At 29.6% G+C, this 20,077-nt stretch overlaps 1 protein-coding gene across 1 annotated transcript in view; it reads right to left on the bottom strand.

Annotated features, from left to right (window-relative positions):
* Positions 1 to 9,224, bottom strand: part of Pi4KIIalpha (phosphatidylinositol 4-kinase II alpha) — a 14,644-nt gene extending 5,420 nt beyond the window's left edge. The window contains exons 1-7 of the mRNA XM_014416606.2: positions 8,810 to 9,224; positions 8,469 to 8,587; positions 8,187 to 8,387; positions 6,992 to 7,123; positions 6,659 to 6,913; positions 4,963 to 5,187; positions 4,109 to 4,248 (exon numbers count right to left, since the gene is read on the bottom strand). Of these exons, the coding sequence (XP_014272092.1) occupies positions 4,109 to 4,248; positions 4,963 to 5,187; positions 6,659 to 6,913; positions 6,992 to 7,123; positions 8,187 to 8,387; positions 8,469 to 8,587; positions 8,810 to 9,047 (1,310 nt within the window). The 5' untranslated portion in view covers positions 9,048 to 9,224. The remainder of the gene's footprint in view (positions 1 to 4,108; positions 4,249 to 4,962; positions 5,188 to 6,658; positions 6,914 to 6,991; positions 7,124 to 8,186; positions 8,388 to 8,468; positions 8,588 to 8,809) is intronic.
* Positions 9,225 to 20,077: the final 10,853 nt, after the last annotated feature.

Here is a 20,077-nt window from a genome sequence, read left to right on the forward strand (position 1 = left end):
TATATATATGTTATAGGTGTATACTTTTTATAAACCTATAACACAGTACATTTACTAATTTCATGTACATTTTATGACAAAATCCCTAGTTCCATTTGTTTGGCTTGCCCTTCTATCTGTACTTTGGTATGTTTAATTTAAATCAACTATAGTTTGTATGTCTGTACCTGTGTATCTGCTCATAATTGAAATTATTTCCCAGTGATAACAAATTTATGATATTTTTAGAATTATGTTGCATTGACTAATATTTAATGCTGTATTATATCATTGGCTCCTAAGGATGAGAATAGGTCATACTCAATATTAATTTTAAAAATAATTTTATTGATTCTAGTTAAAACATTCTTTCATATTTATGTTTCATCTTATTGGCTAAATAATTAAAATTAAAGTATATTATCTTATTTTTATGTCTTTTACATAGTTCATATATATCATTTTCTTCTCTGTCATTATATTAATATTTTGGTTTTAAAAGCACTGCAAAAGAATTTATTAAAGAGAAGATAATATATAATTTTAAAATATCTTAAATTATATTTTTGTAATAAGCTGATGTTTCGGTGCTATGCCTCCATCTTCAAATATTACCTTTATAAATCAGACATTAACTAGGACTAAGATTACATATTAACATGGGTGTCTGATTCTAAAGTGCATAAAATAAAATATAGGAACATAATGGAAAATGCTGTAACTCATTAGAGAAATCTGTTGGCATTTAAAGTATATATTACAAGACTTTCTAATAAATTTTGATGATGGATTAAGTAACCAGTTATAGTCATTTTTTTATTCTGTTAATTGTGCATGTATGTTGTGTTGTATTGCATCTATATGTATGTTGTATTGTATTGCATGATTCTACATTTTATTATGAAGAAACAAAATATAAAATATTACCCTAATTAAAGTTTTATTTAAATGAAAACCTATTTTATTTTAGTCCATACAATCCGCATTTCAAAAACTATAATAATAGTAATCAAATAATATGATCTATACATTCAGCAAAGTATCTCTCAATGAAAGCAAACACCTGTTTAAGTTAATATAATATTAAGAGAAAATTTAGTATTTAAGTAATTTGATGCTCACCATCGGTTGCAAACTTATCCTGGCTCTTTTTTTCTTTTAGCAAGGATACTGTTTCAAACACCTTAACCACACTATTTCAAAATGATAAGAGTGATTACCTTTCCCTACAATCCTGCTGTTATCTTAATTTGATTTTTTTAAAAATTAAGTACATAAATACAATTCTGATTACTTCAGTCATTTATTACATGAAATATACATAAGTTTTTTTATTTTGATATGGTTTCTGGAAATTTAAAGAATAAAATTGTCCAATTTACAGATAAAATTGTAGGTTAAATAGTATAAAAAAGTTACTTTAATCTGTAATATTATTATTGTAATTTTCCTCTATAAATTACACAAACACACAACTCATTATCATATATAAATGACACAGATTATTACTATCATTATTACAATTGTATTTAATAATGTTTATGTAGCTGGAGTTTGTGGTAAAAATAGCTAGAGTAGAATGTTTTTTTACTGAAGCAAAGTGGAATAAATAAATAATTACTAGCTTACCTGAGTGAGAACTCTCACATTAGATATCTTTTTTCCTCTCCTTAATACGTTCTGAGTATAAGAGATAGGAAAGATGTTTATTCATAAAACAATACAACTATAAATAAAAATATAAGGAAAATCTATTCAACATAAACAATTGGTAAAGCTACATACTTTATTATAACTATTTTGGAGAAATACTATACACAATAAGCAAGGACCAGATTTATATGTAATAGCATTGTTGTTGCAGTTAATAAATAAAATCTTGAAATTCAATCTGTTTTATTGACATTTGACAATACTATAGATGATATATTCTATTAGATTAAGTTATATTTCACATGTATCTCGCACCACTAACTATTTACACTCCTCCCAGGCCCTACTCCAATCTAGTGACAGTCCTATATCACTTTTGAAACATTTACTTCCTTGTCTAGCACATACTACTTTAAAGAAACACCTTCTTATATTAAAAAAAGTACAATTCAACATAAGAGGAGCTTCTTATTTGGAGAAGGTTGCATATTCATATCAGAAGAGCATGAAACAACTTAGTAGTTAATGTCTGTTACATTCAAAGGGAAACACAAAATGTTTAAAAAATTAAATTTTCATTATATAGAGGTGTACTAGACTAGTGATAAAGTATCGAGTATAAAAAAAAATGGTCATTTCACACAACTTCAAAGCTGAAATTGTTTCTCACTGTAAGCTTTTTTTTCTAGGAATGTTTTCTTCAACAATATTATCATTAAATTCTTCATCTTCACTTTCACTACTGATTGATAAATCTTCCATTATTTTTTGAAAAAATAACAAAACAAAACTCACATTAACAACACTATTATTAGCTCTAAAAGATAACACAACTATCAACCTTATGCACTGTTATCTGGTACATTCTACCAAGGAAAGATTATATTAAAAGGGAACTGAGATTAAGACACATACATTCAACACTTTCGATTTTAATAATTTTAGCTTGTACTTTCTTATAATAAAATAATATGTTTTCAATTATATTCCTTAGTATTGAGATTTCGGAACAACCCCACTTAAAAATACGTTTTTAAAAATCAGGGAACGCTTTTTTTTATAAAGCTAAAGTTAGATTAGTGAATTGCCTACTATTACTACTAAGGTTTAAGTATATCGTCAGGAAATGTTTGGAATGATAACGGTATTTTTCGTGCTCCATACTTTATCACTTGCTACTCCAGTACATATTACTTTTAAAAAATCACCTATATATAATGAAAATTTAATTTTTAAAACGTTTTTTTGTTTTCCTTTCAATATTAGGGGCATTAACAGCTAAATGGTTTCAGGCTCTACCAATGATACGAATACATAACCTTCTCTTATGTTGGCTTGCACTTTTTCAATTGTATAATAGAACTAACTTCTTCCCGTACAAGTATTAGGCTCGTAATTTGAAACTTGTACTTATTTACTAATACTATTAGTTTCATTATGAAACAGGGTCCCGGTGACCTCCAGATAACTTAGGAAGAAGGGGATTACCTTATTAACTACATTTGGAACTACTAACAATGATATCTTAAAGGATATTTCGCCTCAAATCTTACTAATAAGAGAGGAAACCATCATTATGGGAGGAGTCCTTATAGTGGAGAAGTCCTCCACTATAAGGACTCCTCGCTACCAGCACCTGAGGAGAACAAGAGATTTTCATCACCAACCATTACTTCGAAACAAAGTATGATGGTAATATAAATGGTTTCTGCTGTTTTGATTCCGTTCAGATGACAAATCATTTACTATTGAATATTGAAATATCAATAATAGAAATAACGAGGAAGCTTTACTGACATATGTACCTGGCAGGCTTATTTTTTTTTTCAGGATTGTTATAATGATCCTAAAACAATTTTTAATTGTTTGTTATTTTGATTTTCCAACTGAGGCAATTTTCTCATTTATTTTTTTTTAGATTCCCTGATTGCATGAATTTTCCACAATTAAAAAATTCCCAGACTTCCCAATTGCTAGATGCCATGTTAAAACAGATAATAATTAAACTTGATGATATCACAAAATTTAAATCTAAGGACACAATAAACAAAAAAAAAAATATTGCCAGGTTTTGAAACTTTTTATCCCATCTACTCAGTACTCAAACCCCCTATATCTTGACTAAAAATGAATAGTTACAGTTATCATTAATAATAAAAATTTTATTACTTCTCTTGTCCAAAAGCTAATTCTCTAGTATTTATTGTTTTAAAAAGAACTCCACATAACCTCAAGTTATTTTTACTTCAATTTAAATTTGACTTACTCTCGTTGACAGTAGATAACACAATTATTCTTAGTAGTTAGAAACATAAAAATAAAAATTGGACCTAAATTCTAAAGAAAGATAAATTCAAAATATATTATCAATTAGTTACATCATAAATTCTCAAAAAAAGTATTCTTTACCTAAAAGGATGGTTTAGATTTTAATAAAGACTAATATGTACATAATTGTATAATAAAGAATATGTACCGTTCAACAGTGATGGCAGGTATCTGTACTAACTGAACAGGACTTTTGTTTTCTAAAAGTGCAGCTTTTAAGTTTTCTATCTGCCCTCTCATAACTGACATCTGACGCTCAAATAAATGACAGTCAAAACCTTTATCCTCCTGTAACAAAGAAAACAAAATTTACTAAACTACACCATGGTGTCAAATAACATTACAAGGTGTCTTTTTTAAACCAGCCTCTGTAAACAGAATTTGCCTAAATATAAAAGGAAACATATTCTTTTCTAAACTCCAATGTTTGCTTAAGTATTACAAGTCTAAAATTTTTAATTTGATAAACAAAAATTACTTTTTGAAAACAAGGTATTTTTTCTCTTTTAATTAAGATTGAGAGCATAATATAGAAGTAATTGTTTTGCCTTTTTAAAAAGAATTAACAAAGGTACCAAGTAGTTTTTTGAATAATCAGTAGACTCAACATTCCCAGAACATTCTGTTTGACTGTTTGTAAGATTAAATTATCAATGAAGGTTAAAAAAAAAAAAAATCCCAATTGAACTAATATTAATTAATAAAAAGCAAACCATTACTGTACTGAAATTTCAGCCGAAGGAGTAAGGAAAGTGGTGAGAATGAAAAAACTTATTAGACATTGGTCTACAAATTCCCGGTCACCCCTCTATGATCCTTAGAACTCGATATTATCACTCACCATTTTTTCTTTTCTTTGAGGTACAGTGACTTACAAACACTCAATTTGAATAATAAACCACTATGTAATAATTTTGTAGTATTTTGTTTTTACTGCATCCTTGGGGACCATCACCTTCACAAAACTAATAGAAAATAAATTATAAAATTTTAAATACTGACCTTAAAAAGATGGTATAAATCATAACAGAGATCCTGCACAAAAGTATTATCCCTTAATAATGGCAGGACTAGGTCCTTAATATCTTGAGAAAAGGGTATCTTGGCTTGTGGAAGCCAAGCCCAATGATAAGGATAAGCACGCCAAGAATCAGGATGTTTGAAAGGGAATGCAAGACCATTATCAATAGCAGCTATTCTTATATCTGCTTTCTCTCCATCCCATTCCTGAAAATATTAACAATCTTAAACAATAATGATTTTAACAAATGAAACTTTAGAATAATAAATAAATAATATAATAATTAAATAGGCAAACATGTTTTAATATAAATATAATGTATCTTGTTTTAATTAATTATAAAATACAGAGGAAAATTTAACTTGATTTGCATTAAATAAATACAGCAAGTTGATTTTAATACTCTTTGTGTTACATTAGTTCTTTTAGAAATTGGCATTTTACATTTAAAATGTTTTATTCATGAAACACATATATATTTTTTAATTCAATGTTTTAAAAAAATTTGTTTTTTCAAAACTAAGAGCATGTATCATCATGTTTAATTAACCATATAAGGATGAAATAAAAATCTTATCCTACTAGTTTAAGTCATGACAATACATTGTCACACAAATATTCAGTCCACCAGACTGATAAACAGAAGCATGATTCATTTCCATGCAGGAAAAAACTTTATAAATGTATAGTAGTAAAAACATTGTATATTTAATTGTTTTTGTGTGTATATATTAGAATTAAATGCTTTTTAAGGTTGTTCAATGCTCCTTGATAATTTCCTTAACCATATTTAATATCATATTTTTTATGATATCTATTTTTATTCTTGAGAGTGACATTTATGACTAAGGAGAGATAAAATGAAATAGAGTGCTTAATTACTATATTTTCTTAACTTTGATAGAAAATATTCATTTATAAGGAGACACTCCTTTAGATGATAAATGATTTTTAATTTATTTTTAAACTATATCAAATAACGCTTCTTACTAAAAATATTCTCACATTTTTAGTATCATCACATCAATCATGAGAATAAAACCAACATAGATAATAATTTCTATTTTTATAAACAAATAGTATTTTGAACATGTTATATAAATAAAAATTACTACAAAAGAAACTGGTACCATTGACTTCTTAAGTCTCAGTTTTAGCTTATTGACAGTGCTAGGGAGGGACAAAACAAGCATTATATATTTTATGAAGATAAGAATTAAACATTAAAATCTCAAAGTGAGAAGGAAATCCAGGCCTCAAAGGAGAATAATAAAAGAAAATTATTCACATGGTCTCACATTGGATGGTTCAACAATCTTAAAAAGCTTTTAAACTGAAACAGCACCAAAATTGGAGAATGACTCATATCTGAAACAGGCTCAATATTGAGGACTAATAAAATAAAATAAATATGTTAAGAAAATAAGGTATATGGTCATAAAGGATTGCTTGTGATAGATTTAAACTTATAAATAGCTACACTCGAATATAAAATATTAACCAAAATTGAATTGTTTTCTATAGCTAAATTAAAATAAGATAAAATAAAGGAGAGCATTAATGTTTTAATGCTAAATATACTATATTTTCCAAACCTCTATTTTATTTTCCTATTTCATATTTAAATGATATAAAGTAAAGCAGCATAAATAAGAAAATAAATAAATAATACATTACTGTAGCTTCCTCTAGCTCCTGTGCCTGATGGATAGTTGGTCGTGGCTGAGATCTAACAACTGGTGGATTGTATCGAATAAGCCAATTATCATTACCTCGATCAGTATTCCTGATGATGTAATCCAGAACAACTAATCGTTCAAATTGGGACTGAAACTTTTTAGCAGCACTACCAGTCAGTGGTTCAACTTCAAAATGTCTTAACCAGTATTCAGCATCTTTATAGCCACTAACAAACATTTGAAATGAACCAACCTTAAAGAAAAAAAAATAGTAAAAATTAAACTTTATAAACCATCAAAAAAGCAATTATTGAAAAACATTTGTTCATACCTTTGGCTCAAGACCCAGTCTATTGAAATGTTTTCCAAGACGTGGAAAATGATCATTTATTGTTTGCTTAATGTGCGATTTTCCACGATCAATACGAGGATAATTAAAAGTCTCACTCACTAGCTTAACAACCTTAAAAACAATACAAAATTATGAGATAAATTTTTATTATGACAGTGACAATATTAGAAGACAAATGAAACAAAAAAAGACGTATAATTTAGAAAATATTAGCAGTTTTTAATAGCCTTAATATTCCCTCAGGGTAAATAAAAAAAGGTTTTACAGCACTTCAAAATATTTTGATTGAACTTCATACAAAATAATTTTTTTATTTAACATAGATGTTAGGGAACATTCTTGTAAGATTTTCTAATGCTAATTTGCCATTCAATTTTAAGCTACCTAAATGAACAATTGTGACCATCTTATAAATAAACATATGTCATCATTTATGCTTGCAATCATAATCTTTAATATTTTTTTGAAAATGAAATAGGAGGCTATGAAAGGCTAAATTGCCTAAATTAATTATTGAAATTTACTATTGGGAAAATTAGAAGTCATAAAGAGTTGTCATATTTAAGTGAAGATTTTTTTCTTTATTATTATTGTTTTTTTTCATTTCAATAGCATGGGAAGAAAATTATTAAGTCAGTGCAATAAATATGCCATATTATACAAGATAAAAACAATGATAAGCCACTTGGTAAGATAAAAGTAATCTAAAATATGTACTGAGTTACACATTCACACATTTTATCTAAACATATTCAAAGCAGAATAAAATGAGCTCTTTATAAAACACATACTCTTAATAACAAATAAATGAAAATAAAAATATGCCAGGTCTGGGTAAAGTATTAGAGAAGACAAAATTAAACAGGTACTTAATAATGTAAATATTAAAAAAATAAAATAATAACAGGACAGAGTTTTTAAATAAATTACACAATTTCAGAGCTGAATGACCCCTGTCAAAACCTAACTACAGAGAAAGCATGACTCATGTCACGCCAATTAGTCATGAAGGAAAACAAGACATAGGAGTAAACTAAAAATTGATTTTAATTTTATTAAATGGTCTGAAAAATTAATTGCAAATCTTTAAAGTTAGTGCAATATTACATAACAATGATACCTAGTGTTATGTAACAGGTGTTTATATCAATTAGTGTAAACAATAAATCCAAACCTTTGTTTTAGGAACTACACCAAGTCCAAGTTTTTGGTCAACAAGGCTTGCCCCTGCTTCTGACAAATATCCTTGATTGGGGACTAGACATTCTCGGCCAAAGCAACACGGGCAACAAAGCTTATGCATCCACTTTGTCCATTTTGGATTCAGTCTTCCATAAGGCTCTTCATCTTTAGGTTTAAATACTCCAATAATCTCCTAAAAATAAAAAGTAATATCATTATAAACCAATTATTACCACATGTTAAAAAAAAACATCTTAGTGGAGCAGATTAATACCTCAGAGACATTTTTGACAAAGTAACTACCACTTGATCCTTGATATATCCTTTCAGGATAGATCCCATTATCTATTGCTAGCTCTGCAGTGCGAATAAGATCAGAAAATGCAGGATCATCTTGAATAGAAAAATGAAATTATAAAAGTTTGTTTTATGAATGGTTACAGGCATAAAAAATGATGAGGACATTGATTATGCAAAGAAATGCAAAGTTTAAAATAAGTACTTGTGGTATTTTAAACCTAAGAAATAAAACAAAATAATTTTAACAGTATTTGATACAAAATATATATTTATTAATTACTTATATTTATCAAGAAAAAGAAGCGATTTAATTACCTGGGAAATGATTATATTGAGGATGGGACTCCATCCTTCCCAATAGAGGTTGGCTTTCACTGTTATTTCTCGGTGAGTCAATGACGATACCATTAATTGTCTCTGGAGCAAAAGAAACTTCTGGTAATAAAGTATTTTCCTGATCAGAAACAATTGATGAGGACAAAGAAACTGAGGGAGCACCAGCCAATTCATCCGATTTAAAATCTAGTTTCAAAGGAGTTTGCTCTTCTGTCATTGAAAAATAATAAAATGCGAGTTTTAGTTATTCATTAGTATTAAACTTTGGAAGCAATGGGATACCACTATAGTTTTAATAATGGGAAATGTGTAAAATCATTGAAAACACTAAACTATTACGCTGATCACTAAGAATAACCGTATTTAAAAGGAGGGTTAACACTGGACAGCTGATTGACAGCCATGGGGTACTTGATATGATAAACTGTATTAAAAGAAATTGAGTTAAGGATTACTTAAAAACTTTACATACAGGCTATGATTAGATAATTATATAGTTTCCTTATATTTTTTATTCATGTAATAATTAAAAAGGGAGAATGCAACTAAACAGTATTGTCGAAGAGATACTAAATTGTTTCCGCTCAAATTGCAGACATTTTCTTTCCAAAGCTTGAAGAAAAAAGCATTGATTCTTACTACTACAAATCCTTAATTTAATTTTCTTTGAATCAGATAACAAATTCATGGTATGAAAATGCACAAAGAACATATCGGTAAATTTTTTAATAATCTTATTAAATAGATTGTTTTTCTCCAATATATTTGAACCTCATAAATTAAAAGGAAACTTTATATAAAATCCTATGATTTTTGATAATTATAAATTTAATACATATTTCTTATTTCTATAAAGAACTTTGAAACCACAGCTAAAAAAGCTAGCTTTTAATTTTCATTGTACATACTTTTTCTCAATTTTTTGTTATAGTAATCTGATTTATTAAATTTAAAATGTAAATTTTATTTAATAGTGTAAATATAAATTATACTAAAGAACTTAAGAATCATGAAACAGGTATATTATTTATGATCTTATTCTTCCATCCTCCTTCCACTTCTAGAAGACTATTAATCAGCCTTCTCACTAATAAATCGTTCCTTACAGAACTACTTCTTTAAAAAAACTTTTATCATTCAAGGTAACTTATTTTGGAATAATTAACCCTGCATCCCATCTGTAAAACCTGCTCTCAAAATTTCTTTAAACACTATTTAATTTCTCCCAATTTCTCAATTTCATTTCTATATATAAAAATATGTGAGGGTGTAATTGTTTTTAATTTTATAATTGGCTAATGGATTTGATACATATTTTGTCGGCCTCTATACAGCTAGACTAATGTATCATTTAATATCCTTGAATAAGACAATATGCCCCTTCCAGAACAAAAATTATGTGAAATTTCATTTTAAGGAGGTTTATAATAGTCAAAAATTATCTCTAATGTGTGTTTTTTAGAGTACTTATCAATTCCATCGATATGGTTTAAGTGTTCTTTATGTAATTTTTTTGGAATGAAATTTTTTTAAAATTTTAAACATTTACTCTATGACTACAAATTATTTGACAGACAATGACTTGACTTAGTAAAAAGTGTACTTCTCAATAATGTAACATGACCAGAGTTATGTTTTCTTATTGAGTTTAACTTGTTTTCTAAGTTTAAGACAGGCTTTAACTTTGACTTATAAACCATATATGGGTAAAAGATAATTTTCTTAATTTGGGTTTACATAAAATTTAGTTCAATGTTAAATTTGTTTTTTAATTTTCTTAATAATTAATGAATATGTGAAACTTTTCCATTTATGTAGTTTGCCTTTATATGTCTAAGGCATGGAGCATTTATATGTTTAAGATATGACCCATATGTAAGGATACCATGAAAGGAAAATATTATAAAGACAAGATATTTTGTATATTAATAAGCATGCAATAATGAATTCTCATTATAATCAATATAAAAATTAATGGACTATTTCTAAAATATTAAAACTAAATAAATAAGAAAAACTCACTACATTAGTTTTAGATCTTGTATAGCTTGTGCTCTACGGTGTTAATGGAAAGTATGGTAAATGATAACATTATCTAATATGTAAGTTTGTTCAAGGATGAGACCTATTTGGTGCTATCAGCTAGTATGTACTACTTTCTTTAAAACTTTACTATTAACACAAACACACTTGATCCAATTCTACTCCCAACATTTACTTAAAACTCTCCAAAGTTTTGGCCCTCAGACCATTTTCAACGAGACAACCTTAAATATTGATTTCATATATTCTTTAAAATGTTTCTTGCAGGCCAATTGCCCATGCCATATACAATTTTTTATAATTTAAACTTAAACCTATTTCACATAAATTATTGTCTCTATTTAATCTTACTAACATCATTCACTGAATCAATAGTAAGATTAAATAGAGATAATAATTTATGTGAAAAAGTTTTAAGTTTAAATTATAAAAAGTTTTATATGACATGGGCAATTGGCCTTCAAGAAACATTTTAAAGAATATATGACATCAATATTTAAGGTTGTCTCCTTGAAAATGGTCTGAGGGCCGAAATGTTGGAGAGTTTTTTGAATAAATGTTGAGAGTAAAATTGGATCAAGTGTGTTTATGTTAATAATAAAATACGCCATTCTCAAACAATCAATATAATAAATCATTAATTTAAAACTTTAGTTGCTTGCTAAAGAATACAGAAAAAGTATTAAAAATTGGGATTTATTGACTTGCTGTTACTTAGATTTGCTATATAACAGAGCATTGTTTATTCCTAACAATAGTTGAAGAAAAAATAGATATTTTTCTCAAAACCTAAAGATCTTAATATTAAATTAAAAATATTTTCAAATTTTCAGAAACATTCAATTTATCTTTTATCCAAATTAATGGTGTTTCCAAAAGTAATTTATAATTTTAGGTATTATAAATTCCTATTGCAGTAACCTTTAAGTTACAAATTCTTACTTGGTAACATGGGTAGTAGGTCACAAAAATTAGATTATGTCTCAATGATAACATAATGTAAAGTAACAAAAAAATAATGTAAGCAATGATTATTAATTTAAACTAATATGTGCCTACCTTAACGTGATTAATTATTAAGTTAAAATAATACACCAACATTACCTTTTTATTTTAATTATTTCTGTTTACAGTATTGCTCCTGAAGAATAATTTTTTCCCCCTTTCTTTGTTCAGAGTGTTGGCTAAATGTTTATCAACACTAGATCTTTATCTGTACCATTAATTTTGACACTCTGAATTCATCCATCAGTAGATTTCATGGAAATAATGATGAGTTAATAGTTGACCATGGATTATAAATGAGGAGAAGATGGTTGGGGGTATGTTCTCCATTGATCGCACCAACCATCTTCTCCATGGAAATGTGTGGACAGCCATTAAAACAATTTTCTGGACTGCTGGATGTGAATAGTCCTGTCATACCTCTGAGGGGTTTGCATTCACCTTTATTTTATCTAAATCTCACCTTCTTCACTATCCCAGATCATTCATTTTAATAAAATTTTCCTGCTTGTTGATACATTGGGCCTGAGGTCTTCAAACTATCTCCCTTGAGCATCTCCAATCCAACGGATATAGTTTATTTTGATTAAGTTGTGTAATTTACAATGTAATTGAATTTAAAAAAATAATAATCAGATGTTTTTATTCAATAACCTATTAAGAAACTCAATAAGTGATACACCTTATGAAACTAAACAGTTTAACCATTATAAATGGTTTGAGAATATTTGTATGATGAACTAGCTTGGTCCTTGGGACTAACTGAAAGAGTCAGCCCCTCAGGCTAAAATATTTCAAGACTATTGCATCAGATTCACACTATATTGACAATAGATTAATCACTATACACAAGATACAGTGCTTTATTCATCGTACTTTTAAAATAAATATATATACATATCAGGTATTCTTTTGAATCTTCTACACATTTGAAATTATGTATTTGATTCAAATTAAACCCTTGACTCATGGCAAATGGTTGTGTTTTATTTAGTCTTAGATTTAAACAATAATACTATTTTTTATTTTGTCACCTTAATGTCAATCAACACTATCTACTTAAATACATTTTTTTACAACATACCACTTCATCATAAAATAAAGTTCTTTGAAAGTGAAATATATAATACATTTTGTAGTTAGTGTTTTTTAAATATTTTTATTTAATAGAAATTGAATTAAAACTGTCTGGCTTGAAATAGTTCTTAATGTTACCGTTTCTTTAGAGATTATACTTAAAAAAGTTTATTAATGTAGATAGTGTTGTTTGATATTAAGGTGACGATTTGATTTTGTGACCATTGTTAGCATGTTTATCTAAAATACTTCAAAACTTGTAATTTCCAATTATTCATCTGTATTAAAAAAATTGAAAAATACTTCGAACTCAGTTAATCTTCTTTTTTAGTATTACTTAATTATTGATAATTTCACTATTTTGTCAAAATTGTGTAGCATAAATTTGTTTCAAGAAGAAGTTGAAAGCGATATAACTCATCTTTGCATAAATATCACGTTTTTCAATTCGACCTCTAACCCAATGATATGTTTTGGTATTCAGGCTAAGATTAAGTCTAAAATTATTTTTAATGTAAGTTATAGAATCTTGTGATTAATTATTATTAAAGAGTTTCCTGTTTTTAAGTTCTTGAGATCTTTTAAACCTTTTTTTTAAAGATGAATATTTACGGATATGAAAATGCACTTAATAATGAAAATTGATTATACTATCTATACTACAATTATATTATATGAAAACAAATAATCTATTTTATTTAGGTTTGAAATTATTGTCATTTTTCAAGTCTGACCATTGCATATTGAGTTAGATCTTTTCAGCAGTTCAAAAAGATTAGAGAGCCACATTAATATATAACAAAACAAAGACAGCAAAATTTGTAGATTTGCCACTTTGGTTTTGCAGTGGCAATATACATTTTTCTAACTAATTGTCTTTATTTAGTGGTGTCTAATAATGCCAGAATTTGTCTATTTCCTCTTCTTTAATTCCTTTATATCTTTATGTATACATAAAAATTAGACGTCTCAGTCCAAAAAATATGTGTTACAGGAAGCAGCAGAGAATAGAAATAATGATGATTTACTCATAATATCTAGTCAATTATGAAAATTAGTTGAATTTCTACAAAAGAATGATTTAACAGGTATGTCAAAAGTCTGTTGGTATTTTTTTGCATGTGAAAAGTATTTCAGTATTTCCAAAAAAAAATATGAAATATTGGTTTTAAAATCTTCTGTACATAGTATAAGGTCAGCAGTTGTATCTTTTGCTGTCTGATATGATAAAAGCACCAGTATGGTTTTTAATTAGTTTTGCAATCCACAACAGAGTTGATGTTTGCCAATGCCCTAAATGTTAATGTCTGATTTACATATTTCTAATATCAGTTAATATCCTGTTGATAATATGGTTGGCAGGCTGGGCTGTATCTAGACAATGGCGAGAAGTGGCATTAACCAACCATTCGGCAATTAACCATAAAAAAAAAAAACCTTCTTTTTTTTTAAACTGGTGAAATTAATCAAGAAATAGAAAAATTCACATTGAAGTTTAACTTTCCTTTGATAATGATAGTGCTTCTATATTACAACTATAAACAATTTTACAGAAATTCTAAAAACAAGTGTTCAAATCCTCCCCTTCTCTTAGAAATTGAAGGGCACAGATTTTTCAAACTCACTTGCTAGACCTGTTGGCAGACACCAAGAGGAAAAAAATATATAGATAACTGGAAGAAAAAATAAAGATTTTCTTCAAATTTATGGGTATATGTTAGTTTGTTTTAAACAGTACTATATTTAATAAATGTTAGGGCTATTGATATTTAATAATTCTTCTGAGTGTTATGCAAGTCCAAAATCTATCAATTCATCAGTAGATGTTCAATCGTTATTGGTGGCTCACTGTTGACAGATTGATTAAGGTGTTTCAGTGAGCAAATGTTAATAAATGAGTAGTGTGTCTTCAATTCTAAGTTTGGTTAATATGGTTTGTTATCTTTTAGTACTTTGTATTGAGTGCTTCCATATTAAATATTGAAGATGTATTTTTTTATGTAAAATTTTGTTGAGAGTGTGATTTGTTAGGTAAGAAAACAGGTGTTTTGGTTCGATAGATTCTTCTTATATCTGAAATTAATATTAATTCTGAAACTGAACTCATTTCTACAATTTTTAACTTTTCAATGACCTATTAATTAAATATTCTGCTTTATCTAGAAGACCATGGTCTAAAGGCCACTACTTACATAAATATTTTGGATATTTATTCTATTATTCTGTAAATTGTTTTGAATGATGCTCTAGCTTTTCCTATGACTCTGTTTATATGGGAATTTCACTTGAGTTTCTGATCTAGGATTATTCCTAAGAACCTCACCTCTTTAGTGGTATTGATCTGTACTCCTCAAGGAGCATGTACAATAGTGGTTTTACTTGGATTTATGCTACATCCTTGTTCTTGGCACCAATTCCAAGTAACCTTCAAGGCATGCGCTCTATCAAAGTTGTTTCATGCTTGTCTCTTATTATTATAGTCAGATCATCTGCATAACCTATAGTTTCAAATCCTTCATTTGTTAGTTTTTATAGGAGACAGTCTACCACCATAGTCCACAAGAGGGGAGAAAGAACTCCTCCCTATGGTTATCCTTTAGCTGTTTTTGTCTTCAACTCTGTTTCTTCTACCTTTGCTATAATGCTTCTATATATTAGCATTTCATTTATCCAAGAGACAGTTGCTTCACTAGCTCCTTTCCTCTTGGTAGCCTTACCTATTGTTTCATGTGAGGTATTATCAAATGCACCTTTTATATTCATGAATCCACACAGTGCTATTTCTTTATTATCTAGAGAGTTCTCCATCTTTTTAACAAGACAATGTAGCACTGAAATTGTTGATTTTCCCGCTTGATAGGCATAGGATGTAGTGGAGAATTCCGAACTATTAAACCCCTTATGTATACATCCATTACCTTTTCCATTGTCTTTAATATTACTGATTACTCTTAATAACTTATTGGTCTATAGGCCTTTGAGTGATCCTTGGGCTTGCCAATTTTTTGGATAAAAATTACTTTAGTCTCTCTCCATAGTTTTGGGATATATCCCATTTCATAAATTGCCCTGAATATTGTACCCAGTGCTTTGACAAGCTTTCCTTTCCCTTGTATCAAATGGGCAGGAATTATTCCATCCCTCCAGACGCTTTATATGGTTTAAAGGCGCTTATAGCCTATGTTATTCTGTCTGGTGAATATTTTGTTTGCCTCTTTCTGGACTCTTGTGTTTGGCCATGGGTATTTCCTTTCCTCTTTAGGCTCAACCTCTTTATTTACAAAGGTGCATTGGGGAAAGTGGCTTTTTAATAACTCTTTCAGTGTTTCCGACCTTTTGGGTCCCGACCTAGGTTTGGACCTCTGAGGTTTGGGTTCCGACCTAGCCCCTGAAGGCCCTGGCCAGCATTCGGGACCCAGAGGGCTCGGCCACCCCATTCCTCCTCTCCCTGGCAACGTCAGGCTTCTTTGCTCCACCTAGCCTGAAGAATCCCTCTCTTACACTAAAGTACATCGTACCTTGTTCTGTGAGGGCCTTCAGCAGTTGCTCTTTTTCCAATCCTACAACTATTTGAGTACCTTTAGGGTTATCCTCCCTTTTGAACAGCCTCCATGCATTTGCCTTCAAATTAGCATTCTGGTTGTGAATTATTTTGAGAATCTCTTTCTCAGTATATTTTACTAGGGAGAGTTAAACTATAGCCGGCTTCTTCCTAGGCAGATCCTCCTCTTTAAGAGCTTTCAGTTTTGCTACCTCTCATGGTTTTAGTCTGGGTGTATTCTCTATTACCCATTCTACCGTCACTTGGTTTACACATGTTAATTGGAGCCAGACATGCTTCTAGTTAGTCCCATGAAATTGTGGCCACTTGCTGGGCTCTCCATTCAGTAAGAGGTTGGATACTGTTAAATTGCTCCTCACTGAATCCATTCTCAGGGTAGTTTTCTGAAAAAATACCTACCCTTATTCCTTCCATTGCCTTACGGTTGGACATGGATGGAGGAACTACTCCTTCACCAGCCATTTGTCCTCGGGACATTTCTGAGGAAATATTTGTCCTCTTTGGTTTTCTATCTGTTTCGCTAATGGGAGTATTCATTTGATCGGGCCCTAGGCCCATCTTCCAATAGACCTAGTGGCTGTTCATGGGGTCTCTCTTACTCTTTCTGAGCACCTCCTTCTTATCAGCCCAGGAATACCCATTCCTTATTAGCCAGTAAAATCGCTTTATCGCTTTATCCAAACTCACTCAGTTTGATGATTGGACTAACGTTCTTATCATCCTCTTTGGTCTCAGGATCTTTAGGAGATGGGCGAACCCTTTCCTCCTTTGCTTCTTCTGGCGTTATCTTCGAAGTTTCACCCTTATTACCGGTTTCTACACATTCCATTCTTGTTTGAGGCAGTGACTCCTCTATTATTATTGTTGTGGAAGGTGGGGAAAACCCCTCCTTCCTCTAAAATATTTAATTTATTCTTGTCTATTCCCATGAGTAGCTAGGGATTTAAACAGTCACCTGTGACAGAGCCCTGCAGGCCACAGGAAGGCTAAATAAAACTGGAGGTTGCCTGTGAATCCAGAGTTTGCATAGTTCGACTGTTAACCCATAGCCATACATCCAAAACCTATGCTGTTCCTCCTTGGATTGGGGGGTATTTATTGACTTCAGTCTATATCAGTCTATATCTGAGTCTAGATAAGCCTTGTTCAGTATAAGCAGGGTCACCTCTTGCAGGATGCAGTTCTTCACCGCGCACGGACGGTCCTGGTTGTAGTATTCTCAAAACCTCTGCCATGGCATCTTTGGTCTTTCAGCTACGCCCCTGGGACTGAGTGAAGGAAACTCTCCCCAGTCCCTTCATCCCAGAATCTGGGGATGGAGTTAGGTATAATGGTGCAAACATACCCTTTGGATAATGATGGCAGTGAGTGTGTGTGCTTAGAAAAGTTATGATTGTCTTTCTACAAAATTTTATTTGGCAGTGATAGGAATTAATGATTTGTTAATAGTTTTTCATTTGTTAATATTATATATAGTCATGAATTATTCGGATTAAGTTTGACGATTTTTTGAACAACTTTTCTTATATATGCTCCATTTTTAAGTATTTTGAAGGTTTTAAATGATAGAGGGTTTTTTAAAGATTTAACTGAAGGAAATACCAGTTTACTGGGTGAGGGTTTTAGGGCAATATTTTCAGCTCCTACAGACAATGTCTGATTAGAGATATAGCTGTAGATAATATTGATTAATTTTTTGGGAAATTTGTGCAGCGAAGATTAGTGAAGGCTAGGTAAAGAAGAAGAAAATAGTGAATAGGGGATAATGACCATTAACTGTACATAAAAACCCAGTTTTTTCAGAGTTGTTGCTGTGATTACGGGTATGTGTAAAAATAGGAATATTTTAGGAGACAAATAAGCTGATAGTCTGACAATTTGATGAGGTTTAGAAAGAGAAACTAAGAAAGCATTCGGTTGGACTTAGACTAGTTAGGAATATAAGATTCTGTTTTGTGGAGAAATTTGAATTATTTGTGTGAGAATGAATCAAGGAATATCATCTTAACCCGTTGTAATAACTTTCATCCAAATAACTTTCAGTCATTAAAAAAGATGGATTTTTTTTCTTATTCAAAATGTTATTCTCTATCACTATTGACACTCCATTTTACCCCACTGCTTTGAAATGAAATTTGATAGGTCTTAGTATGCTGAATGTAGTTTCTTTTGCTAAGTCGACTTCGTAAATTTTTCAACTCTTCTCCACTGCACTTAACTCTGGGATTTCCAATGGGAATAGATGTTTTCAACGGATTCTCATCGAGAAACTAATTTTAAAACGATTCTATATCGAAGATTTTTCCGATCTAATGTATCATGAAGCCTTCAAAAACCGCTAAAGATATTTTAGGGTTCCTGGCACGTCACGCGCCCGAGGGTTCTTGCTAATACACCCTAAATCCGAAAAAACATTTGTATAAAATTTTAGAATTTTTTTACATTTTCGTTTTCTTCCATTGCTCTATACTCCAGATACTCTATACTCTCTATAAATTGATTCAATGACTATTAAATGATAATCAGTTAGTTTTTTGTGTATAATAAGGAAAAAATATTGCTGATTAATAAATAAGTTTAAAAGTACAAATCATTACAAAAATTTAACAGCACTTTGCGTAAAATAAGCATTTTTTTTTTTAATGAAAAAGTAAGTGAGATCCGTTTTTAGGGTTCTTAAATACGATTTTCATCAATGTAAAATGTTAGAAATTTTTTAGACTTGATTTAAGGAAGAATTATCGATATCCCTCTTTCTCATCAACACTCGTAGCACCTCTGTATTTTATCCGTATCCAACGATGAAGTAACAATTGATAAGCTGAGCCTCTGTTCTTCCCATCCCTACTTGTACCATTTAGATTTTATTTCTTTATATGAATGAAAAAGTAGTATCTAATGAAAGAAAATTTCTCAGAAGTGTTATTTAATAACTCTGGTTCTGTTTGATTTACAACAATGTTTGTCATTTCATATGTTTTATAGGGGTCTAAACTACTTATGATATTCGTGTAAATTGTTAGTCATAGTGATTATTGTATTTTACAAAAATCGAGGGCCTAGGAACAATATATTAAACATTGAATCGATTAAACAGCAAAAGAGGGAAAACGAATTAAAAAAAAAAATAATTATTCTAATGTGCTATAATATAGTTACACAGTATTGAAATAATTTGGACCAACTGAATTAGCAAAGATGGGTTAAATATTTTTATCGAAAGAAAAAATGCTAATATTCCTTTTTCGTTCGTCCAAAATCCCGAATACGATTTTTTATAGAAATCGAAAAATAATTTTTTTTGCTAAAAATCTTCCTTTTCCTGGTGCTTTAATTTCAGCATACGATTCCACCAGTCTTCACGGAACTTAGTAGTGATATACCACATGAAATGGTACAAAGCAGACGATCGTAAATAAATTAGCACCGGAGATATCAAATAAAACACTTGAAAAATTTTTTTTAATTAGATACTGCTTTTTTCCCATAAGAATAAATAAAATCGTAATAGTACTGGCATGGATGGGAAGAACAGAGAATCAGTTTTTCAATCGATATAT

The sequence above is a fragment of the Halyomorpha halys genome, unplaced genomic scaffold (genome assembly GCF_000696795.3).
Source record: "Halyomorpha halys isolate HHAL.00 unplaced genomic scaffold, Hhal_1.1 Scaffold128.1, whole genome shotgun sequence".
NCBI lineage: Eukaryota > Metazoa > Arthropoda > Insecta > Hemiptera > Pentatomidae > Halyomorpha > Halyomorpha halys.